Here is a 20533-nt window from a genome sequence, read left to right on the forward strand (position 1 = left end):
GATGTTTCTCTCCCTCCCTTCCCCTCTCACTGAAAATAAATAAATAAAATCTTTTTAAAAAAAGTGGTGATGAATCTCAGTTGATAAAAGAAAAAGCGGTGGGTGAATTTACTTGAAAGCCATGTTTGATGGGGCTGGTGGCCAATTAGACCAGTGAGCATCTCAAGAGGACGTGCCACCTGCCTGAGCCAGGCCCACAGGGGGTCAGCAGCCGCTGTGGGGACAGGTCCCGACTCCCCGTGTGCTGGGACCCAGGTCCTGGCCCCATCCCCAGCCAGGCCCAGCCTCCCCACGGGCTCACCTTGTCCATCATGGCGAAGATCCGGTCCACCCTCTTCTCGGGGGTGTTCTCCTCCTCCGGGAGCTCCACGGTGTTCCCCTGTGGGGACAGGCGCGGTGGGGGCTGGGCTCCGGGCACGCTGGGCTTTGGGGCTGGGCCAGATATTTGCCCCCCAGACCTGGGCCGCTTCCAGACGAGGACCGCCTCTCCCCGCCTCGCAGCACCTCCGTCATCTCTGCCACTCGGCTCTGGGGCGTCCCGCCCACACAGCCCCCACCTTCCTCCCAGGATGTGCATAGTGACCCCGGGCAGCAACCCTCGCCTGGCCAGCTCTTGCCCCACCCAGGACAGCGGCCGCACTGGGCGGTCCCTCCAGGCCAAGCCGAGTTACACAGCGGCTCCCCCGCCCCAGGTCCCTCCCAGGACCCAGTCCTCTCACCACCATCTGGTAAATGGCGTCCACAATATCCAGCATCTCGTTCCTGGTGATGTAGCCGTCGTTGTCCAAGTCATAGAGCTTGAAGGCCCCTGCGACCGACCAGCCAGGGCGGAGTCACCCCGGGCCCAGGGCAGCGGAGGTCTGCCACCCACCCTCTGCCCTCTGCACCTCGACACGCAGCCGGGACCCATGCTCCTTACTCATTCGGCCAATGAACGTGTACATTGGGACAGACGGGGACACACACACGTACCCTTTCAACTAGGACTACAAGAAAAGAAACTAAGAGTAAAAAGGAGGGGGCACCCTGGCCAGTGTGGCTCAGTGGGTTGGAGCACCGTTCCATAAACCGAACGGCTGCAGGTTCGATTCCTGGTCAGGACACATGCCTAGGTTGCATGTCTGGTCCCTGCTTGGTCATGTAAGAAAGGCAACCAATCCTTATTTCTCCCACATTAATGTTTCTCTCCCTCCTTTCCCCTTTCTCTAAAATCAGTGGGCATGTCCTCAGGGGAGGATTAAAAAATAATTATAAAAATTTAAACATTAAAAATTAAAAAAAGGAGGGGGCACTGGCGAGCTCGAGGCCTGAGGCTGGAGCTGGCAGGGGGGAGGATTTGGCCCCAGGGCGTCCTGGTACTGCCCCCTGCCCCTCCCCCCGCCCGCTCCCCCCGCCCCCCAGCCTCTGCTGCTTCTCAGCCCCTTCCCAGCCAGTCACATGGTGTCCCTCGGGCCACCTCAGAAAATAAAACCATATGCCCAGAGAACAGGGGAGCTTTCGCATGAATAACATCCTCTTTTATTCAAAGGAGAAGGAGAAGGAGAAGAAGGAGGAGAAGGAGGAGGAGGAAGAAGAGGAGAAAGAAACTGCGGGGTGTTCTGGCAGTTGACACAGCACAGGGCACAGGTCTCAGTGAGCTCTGGCCCGGCTGTTCTCATCTTGTCCCCAGCTTCCCTCCCGCCGCCACCCCGTCCCAGCGTGGGCCTGCCTGCGTGTTCTGCCCCCTGTCCCCTTCTCTCTCCCTCCTCCGCAAGGCCCCGCACAGGCCCTTGCGGCCCGGAACCCTCTCCCCGCCCCCTCCAGGCCCGCTCAGCTCTGACTCACTGCCGGGTCAGCTCTCACCTCCCTCTTCCTGTCTTGGTTTTATGGGGCTTAAGAAAAAATCATGTCCCCACACTAGACTGCCAGCCGAGGGAGCAGGTGCCTGCTTGTCTGACCCTGGGACCCCTGGCCTCCCGCCCACACGGGCCTGGGGCCCTGCCTGGTTGGGATCTGCTGGGTGAACGAGTGAATCAGAGAATGAATCAGGTGGACCCTCAGAGCAGCGGCCTCCTCAGCGGGCCCAGCGCAGGACCTGGGTCTTTATCCCCAGGCGGCACGGCCCGCAGTCCCATGTCTGCACCTGCCCGGGGGTCCCCTAGGCCCATGCCCCACTTGCCATCCCGCCTACGTAAGCCATGTTCCTGCCGCAGGCCACCTGCGGGAACCGTCCTCTGACCTGAAAAGGCAGAACGTCTGGCCACTCTCTCAGCCCTGGACAGATGGCCTGGCCCAGCTCTCCGGCCTCCCCCCGGCCTAGGACCGCCCAGCAGCTGCCCAATAAGAGCCCCGGGGACGGACTTACACCGCAGCTTCTCATCCAGCGTTCCCCTTGAGGTCACCGACAGTGCCTGGATGAACTCAGAGAACTCGATCCGCCCGTCCTGGCAAGAGGGGGGGGCAGGGTGGCCCCTGTCAGCCGGGCCACCTGGTCAGGCCAGACCTTGGCAGGTGGTGGCGGGCAGCAGCAGGGACCAGATACGGTGGCAGACAGACACCCACATTGGGGTGGAGGTGGGGAGAAGGGATGAGGGACAGTACCAGGAAGGGGGAGGGGCCAGGAGTAGGATTAGACATGGGACAGGTCGGGCAGGAGGGACAGGGAGAAGAGGGGACGCTAAAGGGAGAGCCCAAAGCCACGTCTCATGAGAAAGCCAGGGAGCCACCAACACACGCACTGTCTCTGGGCAAGAGCTGCCTGGAAGCCCCCTTCCCCAACCTGGAACCACAGGCTCGGAGGCTCTCAAACGGGACAGGGCTCTGGACAGTTTCATTCTGCCTATTTGTTTCACAAATGAGGAAACTGAGGCCCAGGGAGGGCAGAGCCTTCCCCACGGCCAGACAGTGTGACTGTCAGCTGGGAGTCACCTGGGGAGGAGGCCAGGGCACGACAGAGCAGAAGCAACCCTCGTGCCCAAGAGCAGGGAGTGTGGAAACAAGCCACAGTGAATCCACCGTGAACACACAGGAGCCAGAAAAATGCTGGCGAGGGACAGAGTCCAGAGGACTGTGGACACCTCAAAAGTGGACATGCCAACGGCCGGCGTGGCTGTGGCCACAAGGGGACACGCTGCAACACAGGTCAGCCTTGGAAACGTGAATGCTCAGGGAGAGACGCCAGGCCCAACAGACCCCATACTGTCTCCTTCTCAGGGCCTCAGTTTTCTCATCTGTAAAACGGGGGTATTAAAAGGCCGTACCCCACAGGCTGTAAGTCCTACTAAAAATAATCCACAGAAAGGGCTCAGCACACGGTGAATGTTCAGTAAATGTCTGTCCTCATCGTACATCCTGTTACTACTGTCCCTGGAGGCGTCTGCATTTGGTGCTGGCAAGATCGAGGGACACATATGTGCATCTGTGAGCGTGCATGTTGGTGCAGTGCACCTGCGCGTGTGTTTGTGTGTCTGTGTGTCTGTGTGTGTGCGCGCGTGGCTGAGTGTGTGCCCCTGTGTGCTCCTCCCCCCACAGGGAACATCAGCAGGAGCAGCGGGTGCGCAGACGCTGTGGGGTCCGCGGGAGGGGGCAGGCTGCCGTGGGAGCGAGGGACTCGGCCGGCCAGTCCCCATCCGCCCCTGCTCACCTTGTTTTCGTCAAAGACGTTGAAAACAAACGTGGCGAATTTGGTGGGGTCTCCAAACGGGAAGAACTGCTTGTAGATCTTCTGGAAGCCGGCCGCATCCAGCTGCCCGCTGGGGCAGTCCTTGATGAAGCCTTTGTACCTGAGGCAGCAGACCAGGCGGGTAAGGGTGAGAGATGCCCACCTCACCCACCTGCCAGGAGCTCCTGCCTGGCACCCCGACGCCTGTGGGTCCCTGTCCAAGGAGACAGTGACACACGGGGTCCTGGGCACAGACCCGGACGTCACAGGCCTGGGCTCATCCCATCTCTGCCTCTCGCTAGCTGTGCGACCAAAGACAGGTGGCTGTACCTCTCTGAGCCTTATTTGTACAGGGAGTAAGAGTCATGTGAAAATTAACCCAGATAGTGTGCACAGAGCAGGTGGCCCCTCAGCCCGTGCTCCACAGAGGGGGCTAAAAGCTAACTCACCCCAACAATGTCCCCGAAGCCACACTCTTGCACAAAACTATTCCGCCCCCCACCCTGCACTTTCTCCACTGAGCCCCTCCTGGCCCCACAGAACTGGGCGGCTGGAGACACTGGTAGAGCCAGTGGGCAGAGCCACCAGACGGAGCGGGCAGCTGGTCCTACCACGTGCCTGCACCCCAGTACACGCCCCACCCCCAGCCTCTGTTCCCGAGAACCATGTAACTGACGCAGGAGCAGCAGTGTGAGCGTGGAGGGAACGTGGCTTGTTCCAGGCGACTTGTCCACCGTGTGTTCCCAGTGCTGAGCACAGAACGCTCCAGACACCTGGCAGACGGAAGCATGGCTTGGCAGCCCAAATCCCAGCTCTGCCATCTGCAAGCTGCCGACCTCGGGCCAGCATCCTCACCCCTCTGAGCCTCGGTCTCCTCATCCATAAAGAGGGCCAGTTCTCACACCCCTTCTGCCGGAACCAGGATGGTGCCTGTGGCACACTTGGCACAAAGGACAGTCAACGGCAGGATTGTTTGCGTTCCGCACTTAAGGGACGCACAGTCCTCTGAGGAGGATCCCCAGCGCAAAGGGAAGCCAGAGGCAGGGAGCGGCTGTCGGCGGCTGTGGCCATTACTGCTCGGGCAGCTCTGGGCTGGCAGCCTGGCAAGCCTCCGTCTCCGGGAAGAACGACCCACGGCTGAGAGCCAGGCGCTACCATGGGGCCCCTTGTGAGGATGGGGAAACGGAGGCTCCGAGAGGGCAGACATCAGTCCTGCAGCCCAGGCTGGAGCTGAGTGGGGGTCAAAGGTGAAGAGCCAGATGCTCAGAGACACCAGATCGCTGAAGACCTTCACACCTGTCCCACCCTTCTCTGCTGTCACCAAGACCCGTACGGAGGTTTCTCTCTCCCCTCTCCCGTGCCAGGAAGGGGTTCTGGGAGGATTGTGCTGGAAGTTGCTGGTGGCACCATAACTGGGTCCACAGATGGAGGGAGATGTGGAGAAGTCAGTTTCCCTACCTGTTGGAGAACAACTGAGGGGCCTGGGGTGGGCGCTGGTCACACAAGCCAACCGCTCCCACATCCCACACCCAGCCGCACTTTCTAGAACCTGCCGTGCGATGGCCAGCCGCCAGACCCTTGTGCCTGTGGGCCGTCCTGCCTGCAGAACGCGTCTTCCTCCTCTTCATTGGGCTCATCCACTTCCCCGCTGTGTCCCAGCTTAGATGTCCCTTCCCCAGCAAGTCACCCCAGGCCGCCCAGAGCCCACGTGGCTCCTCCACTCCCACACTGCCCGTGTGCCCCGGCAGGGTACGGACCATGCCTCCAGGCTGTGCCCCGACCTGGACGCACGCTCTCAGATGCAGTGGTGCCCCAACGCCTGGGTTGGGGTCTGGCACATAATGGAGACTTAGTAAGTGTCCAGTGAGATAAACAAATGGAATGGATGAATGAGTGAACAGACAAACTGCCAACCAGAGAAAGCAAGAGCCCAAATGGGCTGCACCTTCTTCCTGAGCCCCAGGGTCCCCGGCCAGAACAGAGAGCTCCCTGCAGACGGTTAGAGACCCCTCCATGGATTGATGGGGAAGTGGGGGCCCAGAGAGGGGGACAGCCTGGCCCAAAGCCACAGAGCATGTCAGCAGCAGAAACAGGGCTCAGACCCAAGGCTCCTGCCTCCCGGGTTCCCACTCGCCTGCCGCTCTGGGAGCCGGGCCGCACCATCCGGGCGCCAGCACAGGGGTGAAGCGCCTGCTGCCCCGACATGGCACAACCCCGCTGCTCGTCATCAGAAGGCGGGGGATACCCTGCCACGCTGGAACAGAGAGGCGGGTGGTCTGAGCTGTCCCAGACGCGAGCCCCAACGCGCCCCGCCAGTCATCACAGCTCCGAGGCCAGCTTCCCACACCCTGGAGGTCCAATCTGAGGTGCAGCCCATCCCCCATCCGCTGGCCAAGTCAGGCCACCCCGCACCAGGCACACCCCCAACTGTGGGCGCCCGAGAGAGCTGCTGCCTCGTAATGAAGCTCATGCCCAGAAATTTCGCCCCCAGCCGGGCCGGGCCTCCGGTTCTGACAGGCCCGGGCCTCCTCCCTCCCCCCGCCGGCCCCTCCCGCTCTCCCTCAGACCTGGTGCCGCCAGGAATCCTGCTCCTCTGCCCGGCACCCAGGGGGCGCGGGGCCTGTGCCCCTGATCCTGTCCTGTCTCGTGTCCCTCCGTCCCAGCGGCCCCAGCGCCCAGCACTGGCCTGGCCCATGGTAGGTGCTCAGCAAAGATTTACTGAACAAACGAACTGGCAAACGAATGACTGAGTGAACGAATGAATGAACAAATGAACGGCAGTGAATGAATGGATGAGTGAGTGAGCACTCGCCATGACGCACAGTTCTAGTTCCTGCTCCGTGTCTTTTTCTCTGAGGACCCCAGGGAAGCCCCGGCGCTGCTGGGGGCCTTGGTCCCCCAAAGGCTCGGCCTTTCTGGAACTCAGGAGGTGGCCCAAGCTGGTCTCGGACCCAACACCAGCCCCCCTTCTCCAAGCCTGCAGCCTCCTTCCCCTGCCGGACACAGACAGCCACACCAGCAGCCCCGAGCTGGGGCTGCTGAGAGCAGGCTGCGTGGCGCCCAGCGTGAGGCCTGGCAAGAGGCGACCGCCCAGCGGGTGCTGGCCCAGGTGGCACGCTGCTGTGACCGGGCCTGGGCGCTCCCGGGGCACCTGGGCCCTGACCAGCCCTGAGCCCGAGTTCTAGTCCCAGCTCTGCTTCTGCTTCCTGCGTGGCCCGGGGACAAATCATGGAATCACCGAAGAGCCTGGGCTCGGTTCCTCTCCTTTTAGCAGCTACTAAAAGGCGGCACAAAACAAGACAGCCCTGACTCATGGTGGGGACACGGGGCCCCGGGGGCCAGTGCGGACCTCCCCGAGCAGGGTACAGGGGAGTGGAGATGCCAAGGCCCGGGGACAGAGGGAGCAGCAGAGGGAACAGCCAGGCAGGAGGCTCCCTGGTTGCAATGAGCTCAGCAGGGACAAGGACACCCCTGTGGCTGCTGTCCAGGGAGGGGGCAGAGGGAGCAAGCACGGAACTAGGGAGCCGTGAGAGCCAGGCCAGGGGTTGGGCTTTCCTGTAAGTGCCGTGGAAGCCGCAAATAGACTTTAAGCAAGAGAGAGAGAGAAAAAAAAAAGAAAGAAAAACCACAGAATGAAATGAAAGCCACTTCCCTGGCTGGACCTACCTGGAAACTTTGTGGGTGAGACAGGAGAATTCTGTCCACGGCATGGCCCTCCCTCCTGTTTCCCCAGACCCAACCCCAGAGACTTTGGTCCTAAACTCTTTGCCGCTCTGATAGGCGGGGCTCAGGAACCCTGAGTTTTCCCAAGAGAGGGCAGGCATCGCGCATTCCCCAGCTACAGGGGCCTTGAGACCCACTGAGTGTGCAAAGGGGCACTGGCTGGAGCCTCGCGAGAAAGGGTCCCCTGAAAATGGGCCAGCAATCGGGAGGCAGGGGCCGTTCCATTTGCCTCCTGTGCAAAGGACGAGGGGACAGTGGGCTGCACGGATCTGGCCTCTGATCCAAAGGGCTCGTGAGACAGTCCCGGAGAACCTGTGAGGCAGGCCAACGGAAGGGTAACAAGAGGGCCCATTCTGGAGGCCAGCAGCAACTGCAGCGGCTGTCCCGAGCGCGGCAGCAGACCGATCCAGAGCGCTGTACTCTGCGATCCGTTACCCACGTCTGCGCGGGCCCAGGCAAGGAGGGTGGCGGCATGAGCTCCATGGTTCAACCGTCCCTGGTCCAAAGACCCCCCTGGGATGCGGCCTTTCTAGAATAAACAGTGAGGTGGGCGGTGGGCTGACCCAGAAGGGCCAGAGGAATGCTTTGGTTCAGCTCCCTCCTAGCCTTGAAGACACCACCAAAATGAGCCCAGGGACACTTATGTGATGTCCATGGAACTTTCTGGCAAATTAAAGATCACTTTTTAATAAGCTCTTTAGAGAGAGTTTCCCTGCAGCAGGACAGGGTGTCACAAGGCCTAGGTCCCAGTGTTATTTTGGGAGCCCTAACGACGGCCCCCCACAGGCCCACCCCCTTGCCCTCCCAGCCGGTCCCCAAACACGCTGAGCCTGCGCCCGCCGCTGAGCCTCCGGGCCTCAGCTTCCCCATCCGCATCATGAGGAGGGGGCCCCCAATCTCAGGGCTGCTCCGCGGGTTGTGCTGCTGCTGCTACCAGTATTATTATTGCTGCTGTTTCAACAACACCAACGAAGAGATGATTACCAGGCTCAGTTCTGAACATATTCTATAAATCAACTCATTTATTCTTCACGATATTCCACTACAGTTTGACTATTGTTACCTTCGCTTTCCAGATGGGGAAACTGAGGCACTGAGAAGTTCAGTAGCCTGTCCGCGGCCACTCAGCCAGGATGTGGGACGCTAGGGATCACGCCTGGCACCCTGACTCTGGAGCCCACCTGGCCACTTTGCCTCCTGCCTGTCCGGGGGGAGGCCCAGGTGTGAGCAGGGCAGAATGCAGGAGCTCAGGTGGGTCCTGTATCTCTGGGGACTCAGAGGCCTCGCCTATGAAGTGCCTTGAGGGGGCAGGTGGCCGTGAGGACGCAACGAGTGAGGACACGTCTCCAGGCCTCGGTTCCCCACCTGAATGGTGGACGGAAGACCGTTGGCGATGGCTGTCATGTCTCGGGCACTGTGTTGTGACCTGGGTAGGAAGTGACTCCCCAACGCGTCCTCATTCCTGTCATACGCGTAGGGAAACTGAGGCTCCAGATTCAGGTCATCCACGGTCCCTCGCATGGGAAGGGCACAGCCAGGGCTCTGGAGCTCATCCCTGAACCAGCAAACTTTGCTCGAAGGTCTGCACGTGCAGCGAGCTCACCTCCTCGCTCCCCTCACCATGCCCCCAGCTCGGTTCACCCTGGCTGCTCCTCACCCCACAGTGACAGACAGCGCGCCGTCTCCTCGCCCCGCCCGGGCAGGCATCACTAATCCATTACAGACTCAATCCCTCACGGCTACGCTTTGCATCTGCACCAGGACACACAGCCTCAGTAACACCCAGGCAGCCGCGGAGGACTGATTAGAGCTGGCATCCGAGAGGGAGTCTACTTGCCATCCTTGACCCAGTCTAATCGATCGCATTATGGAGGGACAGCCGAAGCCCAGAAAGGGGAAGGGACTTCTTAAGGCCACAGGACGATGTAGTGACAAAGCCGGGCCTGGGAACCCTATATCCTTGTTTCTGGTCCAAACCCCACCCCTCTTTGGTGAGCAGGGCCTGAATTAACAACCTTCAGGGCCTGGTGATCCTTACAGATGTCACACAAGACAAGGAGGTATCAACCCCCCCCCCCCCCCCCCCCCAGCTTATTTCAATCTCTGTCAGCCCGTCCTCGGGAACAGAGGCTGCCTGGACTGGTTTGTGGGTGGGCCGTGCTCAGAGGCCACTCCCCGTGCCCCTGCCCTGGGCAGCAGGGCTTCTGAACCACCAGCCCAAAGCCCCCACCCCCGACCCACACCGCACCGGGGGAAGAGCATCTACTCACCACTGCTGGACTTCCTTCTCCGTAACTGCAAGAGAAAACAGAAAAGTAGCCTTTCAGCTCAGGGAGGTGTCCCAGGGGATGGGCAGACACCGGGCGCCCGCTCCCTGTGCTCCCACCCCACCCTGTGGCCGGCCCGCCCGCCCGCCTGTGTCCGGGCACCAGTGGCTCTGAGCAGTCCCAGTCAGGAGCTCAGTGTCGGGACACCCGAGCAGGGGACAGCGCTGGCCCGCCCCCTCCCAACACCCACTGTGCTGCCAGCAGGGCGCCCAGAACAGCCTCCCACGAGCAGCGCTGGCTTCTCCAGGCCCCCTCCTGCCCTCCTGGGTGAACAGTTAGCATACACTCTTCCCATCTCTCAGCCCCGGGCACGGCACAGTCAGACAAGGGGCTGGCTTCCCAGGCACCTGGTGGTCCCGCCTGCACATGGGGGGCCGGCGAAAGGCCGAGCCCCCCCTCCCCGGGCCCCGCAGCGCCCAGCATCCCCTGCCTCGGCCTGTCCCTCCGCCCCTCGCAGGAGCCAGTCCTGAGTTCTCTCACAAGCAGGGGGAGAACGGAGACGTGAACCAGAAGCTGGAAGGAGCCAAATAAAATGGCTAGACCTCCAGCCAGGCCCAAAGAGTCATTCTTAACCGAACCACGAAACGAACAGAAATGTTTTGTTTTGTTTTTTAATTACTGAATTGGTTCAAGATGGAACAAAGCCAATGTCCTCTCTAAACCCCTTCCCAGGCCACGCTCACTTTCTGCAAGGGTAACCTCAGGAGAGCACCTCCGGCTCCTGTGCCTCAGTTTCCTCGTTTGGAAAGTGGGAATAAGAGTGACAGTACCTGCCACAGACGCTGTCCCGAGAATTCAATTAAAACAGGTGTGAGAGCTCCTGAAACCCAGCACCCAGCCTGGCACCTGCGCCTGCTCCACACAGGCTTGAGGAACGAGTGTATGAATGAATGAATGAACCCACTGGTGAATGAATGAACAAATGAATGAATGCATGAGCAAATGAGTGGACAAATGAATGCATGAAGGAATGAATGCATGAAGGAGTGAACACATGGACGAATGTATAAATGAACAAAAGAACACATGAACAAATGAATGAATGTGTGAGTACATGAATGAACGTATAAATGAACAAATGAATGAGTGTGTGAGTGAATGAATAAATGCACGACAAACAAATGGGTGGAAAGGTAGGTGTTAGGTGACGGTCCGGTGAGTAAAGAAGCTCTGGGGAGGGAGAAAGAGGCTTCAGGGGGTGTCCCTGCACTGTCTGTGCCTGATCAGACTTGAGGCCGCTTTTCAAAAACGGCTAAAAGCCAGCTTTTAACAGGTGCCAAGGACCAAGCGCCCACCGCGAGCCAGATCTGTGCCTGGGCGCCCGGGGCCTCCGAACTTTGGCTCAGCGGCCCTGACAGCTGCTCTGAGGGATGACGGCATTACTCTGTCCTGGCTCCAAATGGGGAAACTGAGGCACAAAGGGGTCAGCACATGAAGTGGTACGGAGAGGGTCTGAACTCAGCCGCCTGACCCTCGGCCTGGAAGCCTCTGCCAGGCCGCTCCGCATCAGCACCCCCCTCCCTCAAGCCCGGTCAGACGGGGAGGGGGCGGGGGGGAGACCTGCCCACCAGTAGGCGGCTGACAAAAGGAGAGCCAGGCACCGATGGGAGATGTGGGCTCCCAGAAGCGGCCAGGCCTGGGGTAAAAATGTGCAATTTTCCAAGACGGTTTGGACAGAGGGTAGGGGCTGGGAAGGGGGTCCGGCATGCGGCACAGAGGGAGGGCATCCCTGGTCTAACAGGGTTGGGCTGCCCTGGACCTGCCACCTGCACCTGGCAGTGACGGGCAGCAGGGGCTGAGGGGCTGGGGCTCAAAGACCGAACCTGGAGACCAAGACCACCCTTCGCAGCACAGCCAGGAGCTCAGGGACGTGGACTACAGAGCCGGACCGGACCACCCGGGCTCAGATCCCGCTCCACAGCTCACGAGCTGTGTGCCCCAGGCAAAGTTCGTCCCCTCGCCCTCTCTGAGCCTCAGTTTCCTGATCCGTCGAGCCCGCTTACTGTGAAGAGTCAAGTACTCGGTGCTCTTCACCTGCACAAAAATCCCGTCGGTGGGTACGATCCTGTTTCCCCGATAAGGATGCTGAGGTTCAGATGGGTCAGCTAATTCGCCTACAGTCGCCCCAGGTCACCTGCCAGGAAATGGCAGGGCCAGGACTGTGCCTCCAGGGCCCAGCAGGGATTGCCAATTAAGGTCCCACCCTCCCCCCATCTTGAGTCATTCAGTGATTTCCGGGACCTTGTGTGACCTTGGTATCATGTGACATAAACAGCAGGAGCTGGGTGACCAGAGCTTGGGTGGCGGGGCCACACAGGGCCAGAGAAGGCGTCCAGGAATCTCCCAGCCCACAGTGCTCACCCTTCCCTGACTCCCAAACAGCCCCCAGCAGCCTGCCCCCGGGGCCTGCCAGCCTCCAGCCTCCCCAGTGCCCCGGGGAAGCAGGAGCCGTGGGAGGCAAGCGGGGGAGGGAGTATGGTTGGCTACCCCTCCCGCATTAGACCAGTCCCCAGTACAGAACACAGGGCGAATGGCAGACGGCCAACCTCCAGGGGACGTGACCTGGGCTGAGGGATACAAGCCCCACCTGAGGCTGTAAGCAGCTAATTAACCTTTGGGAAACAGATGAGTCTGTCTGGTGTCCCGGCACCAAGCCAAGGCCTGCTGCCCTCCCCAGCTTCCCTGCCTGGAGTCTGGGAGAGTCTCGGGAGGGGGCAGGGGGCAGGCAGCGGGCAGCACCCAAGGGCCTGGCCACCCGCCCCGCCTCCACCAGAGTCAGACGGGCCTGCGTCCAGATCCCAGCCTCCCACTTGCCTGCTCCCATCCCAACCTGGAGTTGAACAGCCTCCCTCATTGTTTCTTTAGGCGAGGAAGGAAGTGAGCAGGGCGGCCGCCGGGGGAAGGACCCAAGGCCACGGCCAGAAGGAGGCGCTGCAGGACCTCCACCCGGCTCGGCCCCACGTGGAGACCTGCGTTCTCACCACCCAGTTGGGTTTCTAGCCATTCCCACTACACCTTCTGGACCCTTCCCTGCCCTCCTGTCCGATCATTCACTCAGATGTTTCTTTTCACTCACCTGCCTGATCTAGCTTCAGTCTAAGCAATAACATCTGTAAAATTACCAGTGACATGTGCTAGTCGTATCTTTTCCAAACACAATAAAGACAAACTATTAAAAGAAGCCTGTCTTTGATCAAACCTGGCCTCCGCATCATAAATCGCCCGGATGTGTGCCCCCCCCCCACCCCCCGTGTGACGCGGCGGAAGGATGTTATCCACGGAGTGCTCCTGCCAAAAAGATTCAACCTGAGCCTATTCACGAGGATGCAATCGCCCAAATCCAGGCTCTTCTACAGATAGGTGGCCAGGACACTTCAGTAAGTCAGCGCCCTGAAAGGTAAAACAAGGCAGGGGACTGTTCCAGAAAGAGGCTAAAGAGCCACGGCACCGAAAGCAGCTTGCAAGGTCTGGACTGGGCCCGGGATCTGGAATTAAACCAGCTGCAGGGATCTTGCTGGGACAGTGTTGTGGCGGGGGGGCGGTTAGTGCACCACACAATGAGGGGGCCGTTAGGCATCCTGACAGGACTCACGGTTGATTTTCTCAGGAGTGAGAACACCAGGCAAGTGGTGTGAGAAAATGTCCTATTTCCTTGGAGATGTGCCCTGAAGTATTGAGGGGGGGCGGGTCAGGACGCCTGCTGTTTCTTGTGACAGGTGCAGAAATACACAAGCGAATATTTAGAAAGAGGAAGCAAATGTGTGGAAAATTTGTTGACAGCTGGAAAGTCCGCAGATGCTCCCTGATTGGGGTGGGGTTGCATCCCAATAAGCCCATTGTAAGCTGAAGATATTCCAAGTTGAAAATGCGTATAACGCTACGCGGTGGGGTGCCGGCCGTTCGCCCTCGCGGCCACGTGGCTGACCGGAGCCGCCGCGTGCGCGCGGCCCAGCATCACCGGAGACCCTCGCCTCGAGTAGCGCCAGCCCAGCAAAAGAGCAAAATTCCAACCGTGAAGTCCAGCCTCTACTGAATGGGCATCGCTTCCCCGCCGTTGGTGAAAACTCAGAAGTCACACCATCTGAAGCTGGGGACTGTCTGTTGTTGAAGGACACACAGGTGCTCGCTGCACTATTATTTCAATGTTTCTCTTGATTTTTCAAAACAAAAAGCTGGGAGGAAACGTGCGTTCTCATCAGCCCACCCCCTGTGCATCCCCATCCCCCCGGGCCAGAAGGGCCGGGGTCCTGTCCCCTGAGCCGCTCCGACCACCACAGGCACTGAGGAAGGAGGGACCCAGGGGACAATTTTGGGGTCCCTCTGCCTCTACACTCTGTGCAGGTAACCAGAGTGACATTCGGAGGCTCAGGCTCCCCCGCTGGGCCTCACCCCCACCCCGCCCCACCCTGGGGCCGCCATCCAACGTTAACAGGCAGCCTTTACCCTGGGTGGGGCCCCACTCAGGGCGCAGAAGTCAGAGCTGAGGGCTGGGCAGGAGGGACGGTCACCCACCCCAGGTCCCCCACCCACGTCCCCCGCCCACGCCTAACCCCATGACCCCTTCCAGCTCCTCCCACCGGCCCCGCCTCCAGGCCTTTGCACCCACTGTTTCCACTGCCCCTGCACAGCCTTCTAATGCCAGCCGGGACGTCCCTTTTCCAGGGAACCGTCCTCGCCCGAGCCAGGCCCCTCTGAAGCCCCCTCACATCTGGGAATCGGCGCCTTATAAGGAGTCTGTCTTCCCACAGGCTCCACAGCAGAGCGTCAGACAGGGCGCTACCCAGGCCAAGACGGGGAGGGGACAGCGGTAAAATACAGTGGCCCACAGAAAGGGCTCCGGGGACCGCCCAGCCAGCGCTCCCGGCCAGGGCTGACCGTGAGACCCTCATCTCCGAGGCCTGGCTTCTCACCTGAAAATGGGACAGGCCACCTCCGTATTACAGGAGGACGGGGCACATAGAGTGCTAGGCACAACACCTGGCACCCAGTAGCTCCTCATTAGAAGCACTCCCCCCGATCTTCCCAGCTGGACGCTAAGCCCCCAGAGGCCAAGTCACTCCTCCTGGCACGTCCTAGCATCACCCTCGGAGCCCGGCCAGTGTCCTGCACGCGGAGGCGGGGATAAACCCCGGCTGACACCCCCGTGGTCACCAAGCTACTTGGTCAGGTTTGGAACACATCCTAAAACCTGTTTCTTGCAACACAACTACTCTCACAATCACAGTGAGAGTAAATCTTACTCGTAAATCTGGCCGATTTAAAAAATAAGCTGCTTTGCCCTGGCTGGGGAGCTCAGTTGGTTAGAGCATCATCCTGATACACCAAGGCTGTGGGCTGTATCCCCAGTCAGGGCACGTACAAGAATCAACCAAGGAACGCATACATAAGTGAAACAACAAATCAGTGTTTCTCTCTCTCTCTCTCTCTCTTTCTCTCTTTCTCTCTCAAATCAATAAATAAATTTTTTAAAAAAGAAAAAGAAAGCCAGCTTTAAGAGGGCACCAAGTTTCTTTGAAAAATAATTTTTACAAATTTTCAATAAAAATAATTAAAATAATAATAAAAAACGAGCTGCCTTCCTCTAGCCCACTCCTGCCTCCGGGCCAGGGGGCCAAGCTCCTTAGGAAGTCAGGATTCCAGCCAGGTGTCGGCCATCCGCAAGGGGGCCGGCCTTGCTCCACGTGGCTGGGCATCCTGTCCTGGCTGTTTATAGGCTGGGTTACTCCAAACAAGTTACTTAACGCCTCAGAGCCTCAGAGTCCTCATCTGAAGGATGGGGCACGAAACCCCTCCCTAGCAGAGCCCCAGGGTGGGTTCCTGGAGAGGCAGAGACCATTCCCAGCTCGGAGCGGCACAGAGCCCGAAGGAGCGAGGGGCCGGACACCCACGCCACCCCGCCCCGCCACGGACCTGGGGAACCCGGGGTGCAGAGCGGGAGGCGCAGCCCCTGCCTGCGGCCAGCCCGCGTCCCCGTGCCCACCCCGGAGCTGCTTCTGAGGCCGACCCCGACTCCTCCTCCTTCCACGCAGCTCTTGTCTATCAGGAACGAACAGGCAAGCCGCTCCCTGGAGCCCAGAATAAATGTTAAGTCTGACTTTGATTTCCCTAAAGCAAAATACCTCTCTCCCGACTGAAGCTCAGCGCAAACACAGTGGGAACAGGGAGCGAGGCCGGCAGCCTCCCCAAAGGGGCCGGTAGCAGCGCTGGGGGGCGGGGGGGGACACAGGGCAGACTCCAAGCACTTTCTGGCCTCTTCAGCCACCCAGGCCCTATTTCCATCTCTAGGGACAAAGGCTATACGGAGCGTCGAGTGTCGTCACATGCCCCCCAAACCCCCATCACAGCTACAGGTTAGCAAGGGGGACTCGAATTCGATTAAGACAACAAGAGAAGGTAATGGTCATTTGTTCCTGGCCACCGACAACCCCTTGTCGCTAACTCCCTTAGTCTGGACGCTTTGACCACTGACCGTCCCCCTTCCAGAAGGGCTGCGCCCCTTGGACAGCTCCTCCCCAAGCCTCGGGCTTCTTTGCTCAGCCCCCAATACTGGTCCCCAAGTCTCTCTATGTGCTCGCGGGGCGCTGCAGGGCCCCCTGGCACCCACCGCCCCAGGGTTCCTCTCCAGCTGGGCCCCCTGCCAGCTCGGCCCCTGCCTACGCCCCTGTCAGATGGCCCAGGCTTCCCCCACTCCACGGGGCCCAAAGGGATGCCCTCCCCAGATCAGACCTCCCCTCCTGGGTCCCCATCCCGTGAACACCCCTCTTCCCGCCCCACCCGACAGTCCCACCGGCCTGGCTGCCGGGAAAACACGGAGACACCCCTCTGCCCAGGGCCCCGCAGTCCCCGACAGCGACCACGCCCCAGCCTCCCATCTGTCCCCCGACCAGCAGCACCAACATCCCTGGTTCAGTTCATGTCCTTGTCCTCTTAACAAGTCTCTAAGGAGGTGGGGGACCTGTGGCGGGCGAGGACGCACCCTCCCGCCCCACACTGCCTGCCCTTCCTCCCTCCCTCCCAGAGACAGTTGCCCCCCCACCGAGGGGGCACAGCATGGTGGTCTCATGGGTCCTGGATCCCCAGGTCTGCCATTCCCTTGCTGCGTCACCTGTCGCTTCCCCTGCCCTGGCCTCAGTTTCTCTGTGAAAGAGGAAGTGGCGCGTCCCCCCACTCACAGTAGACAGGACCTGGCTGTGCTCACTGGGAGGGGCCGCACACAGGAGGAGGGGGGACGATAAGAAAGAGAATCAAGCGTCTGTGGGGGGGGGGCTCCCACTTGCCTGGTCCTGCCACACCCAGGAGCTGTCCAAGCCTCCAGGTGCCACAAGCTCCCCTGCCTCAGATCACCCCACCTCCCCCAGCTGTGGCAGAGCCCGCATCCCAGCCCTGGAGGCCAGACCGCACACTGGGGCCGGGGCCGGGGCCGGCAGGCCGGGGTTCCGGCTTCCCACACTGGCCACGCCGCTTCCCACGGTCTCCAGACGCCCCAGCCCCCGCACCCCAATACCATCCTGCAGGCGGCAAGTCAAGGACCAGGAGCCCCACAGTCCCTGTGCCCAGGGAGCCGCCCGTGGACACCCACGAGGGGCGCTGTGGACACAGGAGGGCGTGCGTGCGCTGAGGCAAACAACCCAGGCAGCTCCCAGATGCACTAGCACTGGCTGACCTTGGACGGGGCCTCAGGCTCAGGGGTGACACGGAGCCCTCCCGCAGAGCTGCCAAGATCAGACGTAACGCACACACGTGCACAGGCCTTAGGACCAAGGTCGCCGCAGCTGTGATTAGTATTCGACGCCTCTGCCAGGGCGGGGAGGGAGACTGGCAGCCCTCCCCCTGCCCCACTCCTGCTTTCCATAAATGCCCAGCTGCAGGGTAGCAGGGCCCCAGGGCCAGCCTGAGCTTCAGCAGAAGGAGGCCTGGCCACCTGCCTAGAACGGCCTAGAACTCCCGGGCACTCAGGGCTGAGCTACTCCCTCCTGGCTCCAGGCCCATTCTCCCCACCATGGGGTGGGGGGCAGCAGCCCAGCCCAACAGACCGTTCGCCCCCGGACTGGCAGGAAAGCAGGGCAGGCCCTGCCTGCTTCGCACATACTGCCCGCTCCCTGCAGGCGGGACCTGAGGACCTCAGACTGCCATCCACAGGCCAACCACATGCCACCCGGGAGATGCTGTGTGGCTGCTGGCCCAGCAACAAGCCCTCCATGCACAGAGCTGCACAGAGCCTCACAGAGCACGGGGGTCACAGCTGGGGCCCAGGCTGGGCCAGCTGAGTCTCCCAGCCCCTGGGGCCTGCTCCTTGCCACCCTGAGCTCAGGCCCGGCTGAGCTGCGTGTAGTCTCAGAAGCCAGGCCCGCTCCCCGCCGTGGACCATGGTGCACGCTGTGTGACCTGGACAACATTCTCCCCTCTCTGAGCCCCGGTTTCCTCCTCCATCATGGGATAGCCGTCAACAGGAGGACGCAGGTCAAAAGCAGCGGCGCAGCCTGTGACAGGTGCTCGACATGGAGACATGGGCCATCATGAGGGCACCGAAAGTATCAGAATAACGCGTTGGGGCAGCAGGAGATGCGGCTGGCAGGGACAGCAGCTCAGACACACAGAGAAATGCAGGTACGGGACGTAGCTCGGAGCCGCTCAAATCCCAATGCAAGTTCCCCAGGACCCCCTGCCCCGGACCGCCCCACGGCTGAGCTCTCGTGCAGCACCGCGGCCTTGAGAGGCAGACCCCCGCCCACCCCGGCCCACACCGCTGAGGGGGGAAAGGAGGCTTCACAGAGGGGCAAAGGCACTTGCCCGAGGTCATGTGGCCCACGGTGGCGGTGGCGAGGGGGGTGCCCAGGGCCACCTGGGTCCCAAGCCCGGGCTCAGGAAGGCTTCCGCCTGGCAGCAGTCATCCCCAGAAAGGGGGCCACCGCTGACCTCCCAGGGTCACGGCAAACACGGGTCCATGAGGCTTGGGGCGCACAGCCCAGCAGGGAGCAGCCGCCCTGTCCACCCAGCGCCCTTGGCAGCACCTCCCCACAGAGCCGGCCGCCAGCCCCACCTTTCTCCTGGAGCTGCGGCCCTTCTCACTTTCAGGTGTACCGAGTGTGGCCTGAGTCTTGGAGCATTTCCCACTCGGGCCTCGGTTTGCCCTTCGGACGATCTGAGTAGGAAGGTGCGCTCCACCTACCTCACAGGTAGGTCGAAGTGCTTCACTCTGGAGCAGAGCCACGCGCGCGGAGACCGCAGGTTCCCCACAGATGCCCTCCACAGAGCCCCTGGGGCAGAGGGCTGGTGCCCCCGGAAGTGGGGGCGGGGTCCCAGGCCACCACCAAAAGCAAGGTTCAGTTCCAAACCTGGTGTTCTAGCTCCAACATCCCCACAAAGTTTGCATTCCGCTCCATCGTTTATAGGTGTTTGTTTTACGCTAAAAATAAAGTTACAAAAGACATTGATTTTTTTTTTATGTAAAGTATTTATTACAGTTCTTCAAATTAGCAAATATTTAGTTAATGTAGGTGTTACCACACTGGGTTAGGTTAGAGACCAATAGACAATTTGTAGATTGCTCTAAAAATGCAACTATGCTTCTATGGGAAATTTTCATGTTCCAAGCAGATTGGCTTTGATACTCTAATCTTCATTACAATGATTTTTAATTGCTATATAAGTTAAACACTTTCCCCCAAAAAATTCTCAAGGGAAGTGCAGGACAACGCACTTTGTCTTGTGGCTCCTGGGAACGGCAAGGTGAAAGAAATGTCGCTTACTCACTGCCTGCCCATCCTGGGCTGAGCACTCCACCCACTCATCCCGTTCGGCGCTGCATGGGGCAGTGAGGCAAGGCCTTTGATTGTACAGATGAGGAAACTGAGGCTCCTGGAGGTGAAGCAACCAACCCAAGGCAGAGCTGGGACCAGAGCCAGAGTGTCTCTGTCATTCCATTGTTGAAGAAGTGAGGCGTCTGAACCATCACACAAGTGCACACTGGGAGCTGACCTTTTATATGGACGTCCTGTCCAACTCCCAGACTGGGAGGGTTCCCTCAAAGAGGCATCAAATCTCTGGTTTCTCTGACTGCCCAACAAAGGTCCACTGGGGATGGAGAGCAAAGGTCCTCAATATCTGCTGATCTATTAATGACAGGTTTTGGCCAAATGACCCACGCCAAGGCACACAGATTCCCCAGAGTTCCAGCTGTGTGGTGGCTCACTTAACCTCTTGAGCCCCGATTTCCTTGTCAGAAAACTGAGGAGGATGAAACCCGCCATAGCTACACAGACAGAAAAAGACCGGAAGGAACTGGCTGAAAGTGTTAATCACAGCGACCTCAGGGAAGCAACGTGAGTGGCTTTGTCCTCGTCTTTGTCCCATTTTATCCGTCCTCTGCTGGCTGGGAGCTCCATGGGGCCGGCCCTGTGTCTGCCTCAATCACAGCCACATAACAGCACCTGACACACAGTAGCTGCTCCGTGTGTTTCTGTTCTTGCAGAAGGCACGTGCTGGGCTTGTTTTAGTGGGTGAGTGGCAAGTACGCATGGCTACTTTTATTTCCTGGAACTTAGTTATTCCTGGTTAATAAATGCCTTTGCCCTTATGGCCTCTCTCTCTCTCTCTCTTCTCTCTCTCTCTCTCATGCAAACATACACACAAGGTAAGGCTCCAAGCTCTGCTCCCCGCTTCAAGCCATCTTCGCTGCACAGCGGGTCCTGGAGGAGGTAAACCACACCTTCTGCTTCCTTTGGGATGCTGGGGGAGGGCTGGCGTAAGGGACCTGTTCAGGTCTCCCGGCAGAGAACCCCTCAGACATGGATTCGGTTCAGCCCAATTCCACGAACATTTCCCTAACGGCTGCGCAGGCCCG

At 60.0% G+C, this 20533-nt stretch overlaps 1 protein-coding gene across 1 annotated transcript in view; it reads right to left on the bottom strand.

Annotated features, from left to right (window-relative positions):
• NCS1 (neuronal calcium sensor 1) overlaps window positions 1-20533 on the bottom strand; it is a 42974-nt gene that overhangs the window by 10881 nt on the left and 11560 nt on the right. The window contains exons 2-6 of the mRNA XM_054584226.1: window positions 9634-9658; window positions 3623-3761; window positions 2345-2423; window positions 720-808; window positions 302-379 (exon numbers count right to left, since the gene is read on the bottom strand). Coding sequence (XP_054440201.1) covers window positions 302-379; window positions 720-808; window positions 2345-2423; window positions 3623-3761; window positions 9634-9658 — 410 coding nt within the window. The remainder of the gene's footprint in view (window positions 1-301; window positions 380-719; window positions 809-2344; window positions 2424-3622; window positions 3762-9633; window positions 9659-20533) is intronic.

The sequence above is a fragment of the Pteronotus mesoamericanus genome, unplaced genomic scaffold (assembly GCF_021234165.1).
Source record: "Pteronotus mesoamericanus isolate MK-2021 breed Mesoamerican mustached bat unplaced genomic scaffold, CSHL_Meso_final contig_78, whole genome shotgun sequence".
In the NCBI taxonomy this organism is placed as follows: Eukaryota; Metazoa; Chordata; class Mammalia; order Chiroptera; family Mormoopidae; genus Pteronotus; species Pteronotus mesoamericanus.